Source organism: Lepisosteus oculatus, chromosome 5 (genome assembly GCF_040954835.1).
Source record: "Lepisosteus oculatus isolate fLepOcu1 chromosome 5, fLepOcu1.hap2, whole genome shotgun sequence".
Taxonomy (NCBI): Eukaryota; Metazoa; Chordata; class Actinopteri; order Semionotiformes; family Lepisosteidae; genus Lepisosteus; species Lepisosteus oculatus.
Window position 1 is genome coordinate 58,119,938 of NC_090700.1, and position 16,857 is coordinate 58,136,794.

Sequence of the window (16,857 nt, forward strand, 5' to 3'; positions counted from 1 at the left end):
GAAGAATAAGCAGTCATATTATCAATTCTTCATACCCAGTTATGACCATAATTATTATAAGGAATGACCTGCCCTATTTTATTCAAAGGAGCTGCTTCCATGGTACCTAATCACTCTGCTTCGTAAGAGATATATCAGCTTTCTGAAGCAGAGGTGTGTTGCTGGTTAATTATAATTCACATGGTTCTGCTTCACATTCGCATTTCCCTCATGAGCACGGGTACGCTGCTTGCACAGGCTGCGTAATCTCAGGGAGCAAAGCTTTTTGTTATCAAGCCCCTATCCCCTATGTGGTTTTCCTTTTCAGCAGGACAGATTGCTGCGAGCGAGAGCTGAACTGAAGAAATCTAACTACAAACAGCAGTACACAGTAAATACACGTACATGGGAAATCGTTGAGAAAGACAATATTTAGAAGAATTAGAATTCATTCATATATGTGGAATCTGCAGGAAATACAACAAAGGATCCTAAATACTCAGATTTACTCAATAAAGAGATATATACTATATGACTATAGCTGGTGACGCAGTGGTTAACATTAATGTCTTACAGCACTAAGGTCCCGGGTTCAATTTCAGACCTGAGGTGCTATCGGCATGGAGTTTGTATGTTCTTCCTGTGTTCGAGTGGGTTTCCTCCAGGTGCTGTCTAAATACGTATTGGTAGGTTAACGGGCTTAAGCTCTGTACAGTATAGACGATACTGTGTATAGTTGACTGCATGGACAAAACGAAAGCATAATCATACTGCTCATGTGAGCAGTGAAAACTGCCCTGACCCGCTTTATCATATCCTTCATCTCCCATACTGTAAACGAAAGCCTCAGAATAAATTTATCAGACAAAAATAATTGCTCTGGTGTGCCAGCTGCATTAGTAGGATTAGACCCAATGACAACAGGAACAAAAAACAATCACATCAAGAAGCAGCCGTGCTTCCGATTCAAGGATGTACACAAGGTGTTTATTGTTTATAATATTGCTTACTGCTAAAGCCCCCCATCAGGAAGGTCACAAACTTTCATTTCTTCCAGATATTTCATTTCTTGCAGATATATATTGAACAGGCTTCAAGAACCAGTGTTGAGACTTAATAAAAACTAAGTTATACATGTATTCATTGTATTTAACGTGAGCTCTTCCAGAATCCTGACACAACATTTCTGTATTCTTCGTGTTTTTTATTTCCTCACAGGGCATTTTCTGCTGTGTTTCTATGCAGTAATCTTGTAAGTAAACTAGTTAAAATATGGCCTTGATTGGAGATATTCATCTGTGGATTATTCAGTCTGTCACGGGTTGACTGAGTTATGAATGGCAAAATATCTTAAAGCACAGCTCACAAGCCTGTTTTCCTTTGTATTGTCTGTAGTCTTAAGTTATTATGTGACTTGGGAGAGCCATTCAGAGAGAATGCAGACGATTCTGCAAATAACCTTTTCTCAATCTTGCATGATGTTTTAATGTTCAGGACTGATGCTCTTATGACAATGTCTGTTACTACGGAGTTATTTGTGCAAGGTCTTCTACTCTTTTGACACATTTTTCTATCTTGTTATAATCAGCAAAATGAATGGCTAGAGTTTACAACGAGAAGAAAGGTAAAAATTTCAGCAGTTTAAGAATTACAGGACTGACAAGGAACATATTTGTGGGTTACATTCCTTAGCAGTGTATAAAGATGTATTTTGTTGGAAATTCTTGCAATATGTCACCAGCATTGCAGGTTACTTCCTTGTAAAACATACTGTTTCAATCAGCGGTTTACCAGGAAGAATAGCTGTTCATGACTTCTCCTCATGTTTCTTAACCTGCCTGTAGTCCAGATTCTTCCCTTTTATTTCTTTGAAATCATTTTCATTTCTATGAGTCTTTTTAAGTCTACTGTACATTTCAGGATGCTGAATTACTTCAGTTCTGGTCATCCTCAGTCTAACAAGGAGAAATACAGAAAACCCGCACCTGCTATTAGAAGTAGTGAAAAAAGACTTTGGCTCAAGATGTTAGCATGCAGACGCTTCACGGGACTCCAGCAACCCAATGTTGTCAGTAGCTGTAGTATTAATGTCTCCCTATACCTCCTGCTCTAATTCTTTATTTAGATGCATGTCTGGAAAGAACGGCTGATAGCAGCCAAGATTTGTTGGAAATGTGGAACGGGAATTGTCCGTAGTGTTTTTTTTCCTGATTGCTCTATAAATATGTTTCTATTTAAGCGCTGGGTTGAACCACCCTGGGGCTATACATATGGAAACAACTGTACAGTTATTAATGGAGCATAGCACTGCTCAAACTGTCATTCTCTCTTTATTAGCGCCAGACACTAAGCTGTTTCTCTGTTCCGCGGCAGCTTTTGCCTGTGGTTCTACCGCTGTTTTCTTTCATAGCTACATTTATTTATTTCATTTATTTTAAAAGGGACAGTGCTGGGGAATTTAAGGGCAACTGCATTGTTTAATTTTTCAAAGGCAGCCTTTGCAATTAGCTAAATGATCGTCCCCGAGGGATTCCTAAAATAAAATAAACCGTCCAATTTAGTAATGCCGGAGATGGTTTCAAAACACATAAAATGCTTACACTTTCTAACTGCTTTGCAATTTCTTGTCAGTTATATTGTTAGGGATGTGCTCTGACCCTTGAGGCCTTAATTGAACTCAAGCCCAAGCAGAGGCGGTGCTCCAGGTATTGTGGGTTTGAGTCTCGTTCATGTCCCTGGCTGACAGAAATCCCCAACGTCAGCACACCATTTGCTGAATTGATGAGAGCTGCTGGCAGACACAGCGACCCCTACTGGTGTCTGCAGGTTTGCGGTGTTGTCAGTGCTGGAAGTGTCTCTCCTCCCAGCAGTGCTGATCCTCCGGTGTGGAAATACGGAGCACGCCTGGTTGTTAAAGACACTTCCTCGTTTTGAAACGGTGTGAGGGTTGTGGGCTCATTGCCGCGACCGCATCTGGCCAATCCAAAATCGTCTGGGTATAACAAAGCGAACTGGTCATTCTCAAAGAATATGCATATTTCTGCTATTCACCGTGTTTTCTGGGGTTTCCTCTGGGTGCACTGATTTCCTCCCACAGTCCTAAGGCATGCTGATAGGTTAACTAGTTTCTGGAAAAAATTCTGGAAAAGTTGGCACCTAGTGCGAGTGTGTGTGTTTTTGTCTGTGTGTGCCCTGTGATGGACTGGCGTCTAGGGTGTATCCTGCCTTGTGCTCATTGCTGGATGGGATAGGGCCCGGTTCCCCCGTGACACTAGATTGGAAGAAGCAATTAGAAAATGTTTCCGGCTTGTACACCGAACTTTTAAACCACCAGTTTACGCCACAAAATAGACAGAATTTCCAGGGATGGGCAGGACCATACAGTATTACTGTCATCGTCTGTGATTCAGAACGAGGTGAGGTGAAGTGGCCCTCTTACATTGTAAACAAGCAGGCCTGTAAGTACAGCTCTTTTAATCGTATAGAAATACTGCTCTTTGATTCGAGATGGTTTTGTATGCATGACGTTGGAACATTTCTGCAAACAAAATGTCTGCTTCACAGCCTGTACTTATTTGCCTGTACTGTACATCGTATTACACTAGTCATTACAGTGACTAGTGAGTGGGACAGGCCTCACATGACAATTTGCGCAAACTCTTGCAACCATACAGTACTTCACAAAGTTCACTGTTTTGTGCTTCATTTGAAATGTGCACATTTTTTTCTATACCATTTATTTGGTTGCAGAGATGTGTCACCGGTCTGAGAAATGGGGACTGCAGTTCTCCTTTAAATGATTAGTTCAGATGTTGAGGAATTGAGGCTTTGGTTGTAGAATCACCGGAGGGTGGCTGCAATGGTATGCCTTAAGGGTGGAAGATAGGATAACCTGGTTTAGAGCACAAAATACAACTGCATTTAAACAGAGGGTAGTGTGAGGGCGAGTCGTCTGTGACTCCAGTATAACCTCAGACTGAGAAAGAGTCGTGTCAGCACCTTTGAAATGTAGGAGGCTACCTCCAGTCATTGCTCTACAAGGAGAGTTAAAATGAATGGGATTGTCTTTTTTCTTATTTAGACACAAACAGTGGCTTCAGGCTGACAGTATCTTGTACTTACTAAAAGGTCAGTTGTGGTTTTCTAACAGCTATCAGCAGAAGTGTATTAACAGACAAAATCAAAATGAATTTGAGATTAAAGCCTGTAGAGATTTTTAAATTGATAAATATTTAAATATTGATGTACAAGGCTTTAGTAGAGCTTGATTAAAAAGGTGTGATAATTTAAATTTAATACATCAAAAGCATTTTGTTTCAAATCAGTTGTGTTACAGCCAAGTTATCACTCAGTTACCCCTAAGGATATATAAAAATAAGAGCTTTCCTGCTCCGTTTGCTTTTAAATTTCCTCTATATTATGCTTTGCCTATGTTTTAGCCAATGGTCAATTCCCCAGTGCCCCTATATAATACTTTGTCATAATTATCTTTTAAGACACAATAAACTGAGTAATTCACAGTTGTACCATATTAATAGTCATTAAATATTTTAGGATTCATGCATATGCAATGTGAATTGTGCTTCTTGCAGTCAGTAAGAAGGTAGTATTGTTTCTGAAGACCTGTTCTTAGTACAAAAGAAAACCAGATTTTTTTTTTCTTGAAGAAGATATTCCTTGTGTTGTCTGCTTGATTTATTGAAGTCTCTCATGAGTGGAAGCCTGAGGAAATTGCTTTAAATTGCTCTAAATTGGTTTATGATTGTCTTGCATTGGTTGGAGCTGCAAAGAGTTGATATTACACCTGATGCTTTTGGCATTTATATTAAATTGATCTGTATTGTTTTCATCAGACATTTGTAGAACTTGGTTAATTCCATAACAGTGTTAGCTGGCAGCCTAAGGCCTGTTTGTTTTCATGTTTTCTTGCTGACTTTTTGTAAAAGATGCTTATTATCCTCTTTAGGGTAAGGCTTTTGGACTAATAATAATAATAATAATAATAATAATAATAATAATAATTGCTTACACTTATAGAATGCCTGTTTGAGACAGGATGCAAGAGTTAAAGTATATGATTTTTGGTATCTGCAATTTCTGTTGGATGATTAGTGACAGACTGTTAATGAGGCTTTTACCAGCTGCAGTACTTTGGTTTTCTCTAGGGAACTGTTGGATGCCCTGAATCGCATCTCGATTGAATTTTATCCCATGGGGTTTATTTACAATAAATAAATTTGTTTTAATTAAAAGATGTGAGCCTGCCCTATGACTGTGTTGTGTGAAATGTCAGGTTTATATAAATATTTTTAGCTTACTGTGATGCCGTTACGACTGTACAGGATACATCAAATCTCTGTGCTCACTTGCTCGCAAGTGTGTTGTTAGGGTGGTGTTAATATGTCTAGTAACAATTTAAATTTTATGTCAGTTTTCAGGAAGTGCTTAGTCAAGCACAGGACTGTGGTGAGCAACTCTAGATGTGATGCCAGTCCAGTGTGGGGCAAACACATATACTGTACATGGGGAAAAAAGGACATTTTAGAGATACAGGTTATGCAAGATTCTCTAGAGTGCCTGTGGATGGTGGAACGAAACCTTAGTGTAACTTTGACAACATGCGAACTCCACACAGAAAATACACAGAAATAAAAGGCTGGAATCCAATCCAGAGCTCAAGAGCTGTGAGGCAGCAATCCTAATCATCATGCCACCGTACAACCTTAATATTTCTTTAGTGTTTTTCATCCCAAAAGATCACAAAGCGCTTTTTACTTTTGCCCTATACAGTGTGGTATGGAATTGGGATCTGGATGTTATAAGACAGTCCTATTTGTAATTTCTCTGTGTTTTATTGCAAACTGATTGCAAATATTGCAAACACTCTAGGTAAATCATAGTTCGTATTGTTACAAACATACTATTTATTTTGTTTTGTTCTTCCAGAATATTTAAAGCAGGAATTATTTACGTTGCTGATCAGAAAATAACACACTACCAGATGTGTGGCTGGTTTCTCTCCCACCCCACTGCAGTTTTTTAAAGTTTTGTAGAAATACATTATGTAATTTCTGTAACAGATAATGCTCACCTCTATAGGTATAATTGTATAATGGGAATGTGCAATCTTTGAGTATTTTCTTTAAAAACAAATGTTCCTTAAGGAGTATTAAAAAGCATGTTGTTTTACAGAGCTTTTAATGATACAACACTAGTCAGTCTGCCACCCGTGTTAGAAATAAAAACCCAGTTATTTATTCTCATTGAGTCCTGTTTTGCGATAAAACGTATCACTGCAGATACAAATGTGCTGGCATCTGCTGAAACTAATTAAAAAAATTAAAACTAATTCATGTCAACTTTTATTCATTGCTATTTTTTTTTCCACACAGAAAAGTGCAGTTCAGGTTCAGACAACTGTTTCTGAAAAGTGATATAATTTCTGCCACTTGCAATGTGGCAGATCTGTCAAGTGTTATTCAATTTTGTCACTTATGTTGCTATGTAAATGGAGCTTTGCAGAATTCTCCTTTGCTTTCGTTACACACCTGCCTCAGAAAGAACTGATCCCATTTAATGAACCACATTTGGCTATAGAAATACATTGCTTCCAGTAATGACAAGGATTCCTGCTTTGACTCTGTGCAGAGACCTCAGTTCATTCACACTTGTATTCAGTAACACAGCAAGTTCTTTATGCGTGTTATCTTTCAGAACTCATTAACACATAGCAAGCATGGAGTTGTTTGTCAAAGCTGTCATTACTTGTACCTTGACTGGTGCTACCTAATTTAAAAAATCATTTTGACTGTTGGAGTTAACACTTTCTGTTAAATTTGGGAAAAAAAGGGTAGAAAGAAGCAAACAATGTATATTCATCTTAGATATACACACATTTATATGATATATAAGTGGAAAGGGCAGAGCAGGTTAACCACGTAGAAACAAGCAGAAGTCAAATCCATGCTGAAACATCAGAAGAAAGAGTGTAACACTCATTGCTTCCACTGTGGAACCATTTTTTCCATCTGTATGCAGTGTTTCACCATATATAGATATGCTGTGCATGGAAAGCAAAAAAAAATATGAAATTAATAAGAAATAAAAGGCTTCAACCTCAAAATGAGATGTTATGTGTTTCAGCTCCACAGGCTGATGAACTTGCTAAATCAGTATGGCTTGGTGAGCAGAGGGGTAGGTATGGCAAGCAGTCAAGGACTCTTGAATGAAAACGTCAGAAAGAATTAGTTTTTTGCTGAAAATGACAGCACTGTAAATTGCATAAAATGAAAAGTACACAGAGCAGTGCAGTGTCTGTATGAAAGCAAAATAAGTCGGCATTTTGACCTGGTAGAGATATTAGTCTCTTTTTTTTTTGTGAATTGTGAGATAAAGACATTCAGAGTTGTGGAATGTTGCCCACAAAGAAATAATCAACTGATTCTCATTCATGTGTAAACATTCCGACAGCCAAGTGTACAGGAAGTGACCTTTTTGGCAGCAGCTGCTTTCATAAACACGTTGTATTTACTCAGCTGATATTCACTGCTATTGAAGATGTGCAATTTAATCCTGCCAGAATTTCTAAAACGATTTGATCCTGCTACGGGCCACAGCACAGAAAAGGGAACGTTAGAGCTATAGATTTCAATGTGAAATACAATCATAGAGCTGAAATATAGTCTATATGAACTTTTTTATGCTTTTGCACACTTGCTTAACTACATTTTAACCTTCTCGGTACCCATCACATTCTCTTCAGAACATTTGTATGATTACATCTTGATGAACAGGGTCTGTGAATGAAACATCCACACTATCATAAAGGCACCACAGTGACAACTTATGGTCAGTCATGGTACTGTTATTTCTCTACGAACAAAAAGGCACCCATGCCTTTATCTCTTTATGAGGGTCTTGGACTCTCCCTGACATTTATAATCTTTGCTGTGAAAACTAATGTTAGCTCTTTGTTGCCATCAAAGGTGCCAGCTTCAACACAGTGTCGTCTGTCATATTCCTGTCTTTAGACATGCAAACGAAATTTTATTCAGCATACCCCGATCTTCACAGAAACACACGTGTTGGAGATAAACAGTTCTGAAGCCATGCTTATCTTATCTCTAGGCCATTGTGAGGTTATGAAAGATGAGCCCTGGGGTTTCTATGCTGCACACCGTTTTGTGTGGAATGACATGAAAGTGAAAGGTCATGAGTTTGTGCACTTCCCAGTTTATAGATAAAGCAAATGAGACCTGTATTGAGGCACATATGTTAAGCAAATTTGCACAAACCAAAACTTATTCATTTCTTTCTGAATTTGTTAACCCACTGCCTATATGGGCTACCAATGAGTTTTTAAACGGAATTTAAAAGTACCTTCATTAACTTGTGGTTCTTCATGGCGTGGGACTTTCCCGTGCTTATTTCATACAAACCTAATTGTTCCCTAAGAAAATTATTTTTTTAGAAGTTACAGAAACTTTCATTTTGACTGGTGCTTAAGTCTTCAGCTGTTGTGCTGAAATCCTTTCCAGCCAATGTGACAAAGCTGTTATCCTTGTATTAATTTTTTTAACACACCTGTAAGAGTATATACAGTACACACCAGTGTTTATCGCACTTACTCATGTGCGGTGTTTGTTTTTTTTTCCAATGCATTGCAAGACAACCTGGCTTGAATGGCGCTACATACTGTATGTACGACTGCACTTTTTGCACAGCACTGTCAACAAACCCCAAAACAAAACCTAAGCCAGCAAGTAACTTGCAGCTCTTTTTGTGCTGTGATCGCTCGGTGGTTCCACACCTGCTACACAAGCCATATTGCCACTCAAGTTTGAAATCAACTGTTTAACCTCATCCCGTGTGGGGCGCTGGATGCATACTTCAGAAGCACACAAGTGCACAGAGGCTTGTGGCGTGCCGCAGTGAAAAACGATATACCATAGCAGCGTTTCAGATGAAAGCTCACTCCTGGCTTGTTTTTTTTTTTAAAGCCTCTTTTGTTTGTAAGGATGCTTTGTTTAAATTGAAATGGAGACTAATTAAGAAGTCAGATGAAAATGATGTTAAATGATATTTGTGAATAGACGGTACAGAGGAGCCGTAGTTTTAAAAGCCTTAAAAAACTTTACACCAAGTGGTCAGATAGGTAAGCAGTGACTGGTTTATAACAGTTATAAAAGCTATAGCGTACCTTGGTACAGACCATGGTAAACCATAGTAACGCAAATTAAATGTTTAATTTATAGCCAAAGAGATCAATACTAAAATGTTAAATTGCTGTGGAAATTTATCACGCTGAAATTAGTGTAATCGTGTAATATAAATGTGGCATGTCCTGCTCAGTAAAAAGGGTATTTGATAGAAGTACATTTTCTTATTTTTGAGTTTATAAAAGAGACAAACATTGTGTTTAAAGCAATAGCAGAAGGTCTATTGTATTAATGTCTGATTTATTGGAATTCCTGTATGTGGAGGTGACACTCACATTTATACAGATTTATTTTCCTCCCACTGTTCTTCTAGATATACATGGATATATTTAAAATATCGAATGTTAGAAACAAAAGATTATTGTTGAGACAAGCCTAACTTATTTAAAGTAACAAAAACAATTATCCCAATTAATGGACCTTGGATTGTAGCAATAGACAAAGATGGGCTGGAAATTGTCTATGCAAAGAGGCTTGAAAGCAAAGCCACTAACTGTAAGCAGGCTGGTTTGTCTTTGGTAACATGATCTGCTACACTGGCTTAAATACGTGTGACACCAGCTTATTAATTGAAATTCAAAATGGATCCTTGTTTTTGTCCAAGCTGGCTTTCACTAAGCACGAAATATTGTATCAGAAGGAGACAGCTGTGATGAAAGGCTGATCTGCTTATGTGCAAGCAAGCAGGCTGCTTTTGTGTGGACATCAACATACTGTAGCAGATATGGACTGGCATTCATTTAGAAACAGGTCCTGTAACTTTAAGGACTGCCATCATTTCACAAGGGATTAGCCTGTGCATAATGAAGCAGCCTTCTTTACTTTCAGCTAATTACTCTTCTTCACCTGACGATGATGCAGTGTGTGTGTATATAATCCGGGCAGGCCTTGCATAATTATGATAGCTATTGATTTTTCTTAAAAAAATTTTTCAGACTACTTTAGGAGTAAGGGGTTACAAACGGGACCACAATACGCCCTCTACCATGAGATTAAATCCACCTATTTGAGCATATTCTGCCCTTGGGTAGAGTATTTGTGCTTTAAAACATCTGGAGGCAGTTTAGGGTTCATCCGCCCAGCAAATATTATTTATTTGTTTGGAACGGAAGGGTTTTCACCAGGCCAAAATGGGAGGATTTGGTTTTTGTTTCTGTGCTCCCAAGGTTTCTCTGCATCTGAGCAAGAGAGAAAAAAGCAATAACAACCTCAGATGCCTGCCTTCTTTTTAAAACCAATGTTATGACTTTTTGTCCCTTGCAAATGTTAAAAAAAGAGGGACAGCTGAATCGTGCTGTGTCTACCTGCCCCAGACACAGACTTGGTACTGCAATCAGTGGGAAGTGGTCCAGGTGCTGTTCCACAGTGCTCAGAGCCTCAGCTTTAGTGGCTGCCTGGTATGCCACTCCAAGCTGGTGGGCGGAGAGCAAAAAGATATTTCAGATGATGTCACAGTCACATGGATTTTCATGTGGTCATGCACTGAGGCAGAGATAGAGCTGTGCTGGCCAGCTGCTGCTGAGACAGCAGTGGAGGGCTTTGCTCTGGTGCTAGTGTTCTCTTATGGACTTGGAGCTTAATGATGTATTTTGTGATTTCAGCTATGAAAGGTAAGAGGAGAACTCATGCTGTTACATAGTGTTATACAGAGGCGGTGTAACAAGTGGTTAGTACTGAGGGAGTGTGTCTGTTTGGTATTCATAATCTGCCAACTCTCCATCTTCGGGAGCTTGAAGAGAGCGAGCGGCACAGACAGAGAGAGAGCGAGAGAAGGAGGAGACTGCCTCTAAATGTGTTTATTACTGGGGAATTAAGCTGTGACAACCTCTCTTTTTCTGCATCAGTTGCAAGCATTTTTTTCTGTAAGGTAATGAAGTTGGCAATCTTTTAAGGCTGGTTGTGGGCTTCTGTGGAGTGAATATAAAATATCAAATGGCAAATTGTGCAACTTGTTTTTGTAACTGTAGATAGGGTTTACTTTGTTGTGCATTTCAAGTGATGGTGATGGACGGCATTGAGGTAACAGAGACTTGCTGGGGCAGCTTAATCCTAGTCAGTATATTTCAGACAGATGTAATCTTCGTGCAGTCTGTCATTTTTTTCTCAGCAGATAAATTGATATAAAAAAAACCCAAGCCATTCTGTGTCTGAGGAAACTGAAACCTCACCATTTAACCGTTGGTTTCAGTTGAGGAATAATCTGCGTGTTGAGAATTTTTTTTTTCTTCTTCTGCATAATCCTGTTGTTCCAGTCCAGAGGTCGTGCCTGTTTTGAAAGGAGACTTGTATAACAACTTTGCGTGTTGGTCTTTTCCCTTGATGATGTTATAGATTCTCGGAGTGACACTGAAACGGGCAGCCCTCTGGGATCTATTGCCTGATATTGGTCTGCTATGTTCTACTGACCTATTTTTTCGGCTTCAGGGCACATCCACATGGACAGCCATGAGAACGAGGCTTGTTTATCCCATCCTGGCTAAGCAGATCCAGCACATTGGATTCAGTTTAATCCCCCCACCACCTCCCCAAAACACACAATCTCTCCATACACACACGCTGCACCCCCCACAGCCCTGCTACCTCAGAAACTACCCCTCTTTGTCATCTCCAGTTAAATAAAGGGTGGCGGGAACATATGAATACATAGGTTTTAAGATGCGGTTGTGCAGTTGTGTGCTATTCTTCAGAGCTTGCATGCAAATTGCAGTGTAGACCCTGGAGGGGGTGCTTATTAATTTTTACTGAATTCTTAAAAATGACAATATATTTGTCTTTATTGTTGTCGTCTTTCAAGAGGTATTTTTAAAAGATTCAGATGCATTATCTTGAACCTAGTAGACGTCCTGCTCACATTTGGCTGTTAGATCTCTCCCTTGCTCTCTAACCTTCAACGTGCTGTTCCAGTGCTACTTTTACAGTGCGCTTTTTGGAGAATTTGTACCAGCAAAGCAAATTTATTGCATGACCCTGCTCTTAAAACAGGATATAAGAGGATATAAGAAAATCTACTTGCATTTCAGATGCTATTGGATGTTCAGCAAATTTCATATGAAATATTCAGGATCTTCTTTTAAAAATTAATAGAGTGCATATACTAAAAACTATGCCTTTTTAGCAAACCTAGTATGCTGCATGATTGATTGATGGAATGTGTATGAGAATAAGGGATCTGAAGATAAAAGATTCAGTCTGAAAATAGTGATAGTCATTATAAATACATTATGCAGGCTTTTATTGTCAGAGTCTCTCTGATCACACTGTGTTTTTGTGGAAGGGAAGTGGGAGTGTTTTTCGTAAGGATTCTGTACAAATTAAGTTTCTAGTCTCAAATGGGGCTCAGAGGAGATCTGTATTCACAGATTATTTTTGTCATTCCAATGCATGTAACAACAAAAATGAAATGTTTGTAAGTTCTCAGAAATCTCAGAATTGATCTGAGAGAAAGTTGCAGTAGCAAGGTACAGAAAAAACAATCATTGGTGCCTAATTCTGTAATTGAATTTTCAGCTATTAGAAAGAGGTAAGTCGCTGGCCCCTGAGTGTTATGTGTGGGATGGAGTTATGACTTTTTTTAAAGTGTACATAGGAATCCTGAAAACTGCATGAAACAGGTGAAAATCCAGAATTAAAAGAATAAAGTATCCTTTTTTCTCAGAATACGATACGGTTTGAATCTGAAATATTATCTCTATATCTTCAAGAATAGTCACTGCTGGAGACAACACAACTGAGTATGTAGGGTTGTCACATTCAGAGGCTTTGCAAAAGAGCTGCTTCACTCCCCTGTTCCAGGACATCTCCCACCCGCTTTTTGCTTCTGACCTCTCACGCCTATTAAAGATTCAGGCCCAATACGGCCGGCCAGTTTTCTAAACCGGTTCTGAGTCTAAGTGTGTCACATCTAAAACAGAGCATTTTTTGCAGTTTTATTTTTGCACTTCATAAGTTTTATAAGCTTTCAAAAAGAACGGAGCACTACAATGATAATTCTGTTTGTGTGTGTGTTGGTGGTGAGAGGGGACGGTGGGACAAACCCTTTACCTTAGTTTTTATGTTGCTTTTTTTATTGTAGTCTTCGCTGTCATTCTGCATCTACAACCCAGATCAGCCCTGTTAGAAGCACTTCTTTGTTATGACATACTCTTGATTATAGCATGTGCGATGTTTTCTTAGACTTCCAGCTGGGCAACATTCTCCTAACTACCCCTTATATCCCTTTATTACGATACACTTCACAAAAGGCTTTTTCTCACAGGGCTTGCAGCCACGTAACATTCTTTCAAACACCTAATTACATTTAATGGTAACATCCCACTCATTAGAGCATGCAAATTGACTGGTCTACCCAGGAGAAGCAATGTGTATATTCTTTACATTAATTTAAGGGTAGAAAAAAAAAGCTTTTTTGATGTGCTGAAAGAAAAAAATGTTTACTTAAAAACACATTAACACTTCATCACAACAAAGCTAGCTTCCTAATGCACAAATATTATTTTAATATAAATCATGAAAAATTACATAACTTTATGTAAAGCATTCAGCAGTGTATTTGTTCTGGCATAGCTTGAGTGAGTGTAGTGTAATGTTTCCTAGCCTGCTAGGATGGTTTCTAATGATGGGAGGTACTGCACTAAAAAAAAAGAAATTCGTTGCTTTGAGATTTTCATTGAAAACTATGATTTTTGAATTAATCATGTGCTTTCATTTTGTGTGCTTTATTGCTACACCGTGTTTTGTTTCCTGCTACAGCCATTACGGAATGAAGGACATTCCTTCTCTGAACTGGAGAGTTTTGTTTAAACTATAGGCAATCCCAGCAAGATTGGCACTCATCCTGTTAACAGCTCAGGTCGTGCATCTGAAAAGAAAATCTTGGCAGATCAAGACAAGTAAATAGCAGTCAACTGCTAAGGAAGAAAAAGGTGTAGAAATAAAGACAACTGACGAGTAGTAAACAAGAGTTAAAGTTATTTAGTTGCATTCAGTTTCTTTATGAATAAAGGGTCAGAGAGAGAATATTCATATGCCAGTGCACCTTTTCACAGCTTTGTCCTTTCATCACTTTCAGCTGTTGGCCTTGAACTTTCAAGAATTCCCAGCTGTCAGCCAGCTGAGATTTGAAAGCTTTTTTGTTTGTTTTCTTTGTTTTCAATGTTTTTTTTGAGAGAAGAAACAATGCGTACAAAAAACAGGAGCTTTTGTTGCAGAAGACAAGATAAAGCAGAGATGTAAATAAAATAATATATTCAAACATCTGGAGGAAAATAATTACTTTCTATTCCAAATATTTCCAATTAGACATAGTTGTGGTCATTTTCATTTCAAATATTGATTCAGGTTTTGATTTGAAGTGTTTGATTTGCCTAATGTGTCATTTTAAGCAAATATATTTACATCAATACTTTATTTGTAAATCTGAAATTTATGCAGGGTATGTTTGGTGGGATACTTTACAAAAAAAACAGAGTGATAAATCCATATATAATCTAACTGTACTGGCAAATGTATTCATTAATTTCATTTATAAATTAGTCAATTTAATTGACATTAAATCAATTCATTTTATATAAATTAGTCTCCAGCTTTCTACTGCAGCAGTTTCCTGAAATAAAGAAAAGGTGATGGTATAAAAAATCTTTAACATACAGTATCTATAGTTATCACAAATAATTCTCTAAGGCCATACTAGGTGTCTGCAATGACCAGAGTTTTTAGATTTGTGTTTAAAATCTGGAGAATGTCCCTTAAAAATTGACAGTTTGATTATCTGTATTTGCAAACTATTTAATTGAAAACTCAAAATCTCATATTATCTCAAGGATGAATAATGCTTTAGGAAAAGAAATGTGACAAGATACAGATCTATTTTGAAATGACATCATGATTAAAAATTGAAATTATTTTCAATGCAGGTAAATGATAAAAAAAAAGGTCCAGTTGCCTTGCATGATCTAAAAATGCTTTTATTTTCAACTTATTTTGCTTCTTTTTAGTGGTTCGCATTCTGAATAAGAGCATTCAGGCTCCCACTTTCATGAAGTATTATTACATGGAAATAAAACTGGTTAATGAAAGCAGAAGGAACACATTTAAAAAAAAATATTCTCTCCCTTACAGTATTTACATTGTGGTGCAGTGCAATTTGTTGCAGTGTGTGTTTAGAACGTTTATTAGAATGGTATCTTATTACATGGAAAACCCACAGACATTGCCACACAATATGAAGGCTGGTGACATTTGTACCTGTCTCTCACTTCTCTGTGCACACTGAAATACATTACCAGCCAGGGTGTAAAGAGACTAGTTAATGAGATATTTACTCGCCTATTGAAAGTATGGATTTTTAATTTAGCAGTGGCTTAACGTTTGTTACAAAACTACTCTAAAGAGGCTGTGTGTGCTTTGTATTGAAAGCAGCCATCATTTTATAAGAAACGGGTTTCCAAGTCATCAGTATTCACAAATTACAATCATGCAGTGTTCCTTATTTTCACTTCCATGTTGTTTTGGTCAATAAGGGTAAAAAGATATTTGTACTTAGTGCAAGGACAGTTTTACATCGAGCATTTATGATGTTTAAGAAAAACTAGGAAAGGGTCTTTTGAGAGAAGTTGAATGTTTTTTTTTTTAAATCACCTTTGGGTCTTCAATACAATCTAGTTATGAAGAAAGCAATCACACCTAATAAAAAATAATAGGACAATGCATTCCCTAATCACTGTTTTGGCTTTCCAATCACTTTATAATCCTTCAGTGTCTTTTAATCAGCTAGGCGTTTGAGGTCCACAGGCGCCTCACTTTTCTGACACACTTCATTTATTTCCTTCTACAGATTACAGCTGTTTAGGGTAAATTGACATAGATTTTTTAAATATTTCCCTCCTATCGGCAGGCTGCTGATGTGAGGTCAATTGTGTCACCCCTCCCCCACCCTTCTATCCACTCTTTTATTTCTATATATTAATTTTTTGTTTTAAATAATGCTCAAACTTATTATTTTGGCAGATTTACTGATATCGAATAAAGCATTCCTGGTGTTGTAGTTTTGAGGTATTAAGGACCCTTTGAAAATGAGCTGTTCTGTGTTTTATGGTGTTCATGGGTGCTCTTCATTTCATCTTCCTAGCTTTCATCAATAATGTATAACAGAACATTTATTTTTGGACAACCATCGGTGTAACCCGACTTGCACAAAGATGGCAACACTATATCACACAAGAACTCTCCCTCTAGTTGTTGCATGTTGCATGTAGCTATTTTTATTCATTTTAATGGAATTGACAGTTTAAAGGCAACATACTGTAGACCGGATTTGCAGAAATTTCTCTGAATGGTTCTCTTTAGTATTCTGTAAAAGACAAACTCTGTCTTTACCTAATGCTTGATGTTCGAGTTCAGCAGCTCACAAAAGTTGTATGGAGAGGGCAGTCTTGCAGACGCTCAGCTTGAAGTAAAAAAAACCTGATTTTAAAAACAAACCACTATTTCTGTACATTTGTTTCAGGAGTGTTTTGTAACATTCGGAATTACTCAGGTGGACAGTCCCTTATCCTTTGATGTTTCATGTTTCATCAAAGTGCAAATTGGTAGGGTAAGAAAGGATTATATTTTTGTCTAAAAGAAACTTTCAGCTAAATAAGCAGTAATGATTGAGTATTTT

The 16,857-nt window shown here is 37.7% G+C and overlaps 1 protein-coding gene across 3 annotated transcripts in view; it reads left to right on the forward strand.

The window, feature by feature from the left end:
• roraa (RAR-related orphan receptor A, paralog a) overlaps positions 1 to 16,857 on the forward strand; it is a 264,425-nt gene that overhangs the window by 186,370 nt on the left and 61,198 nt on the right. Inside the window, exon 1 of one of the 3 annotated variants that reach the window (XM_015343697.2) lies at positions 10,686 to 10,807. The exons of the other annotated variants lie outside the window; for them this stretch is intronic. Coding sequence (XP_015199183.1) covers positions 10,777 to 10,807 — 31 coding nt within the window. The 5' untranslated portion in view covers positions 10,686 to 10,776. Of the gene's footprint in view, positions 1 to 10,685; positions 10,808 to 16,857 lie in introns of those variants that run through there. 3 annotated transcript variants of the gene reach the window in all.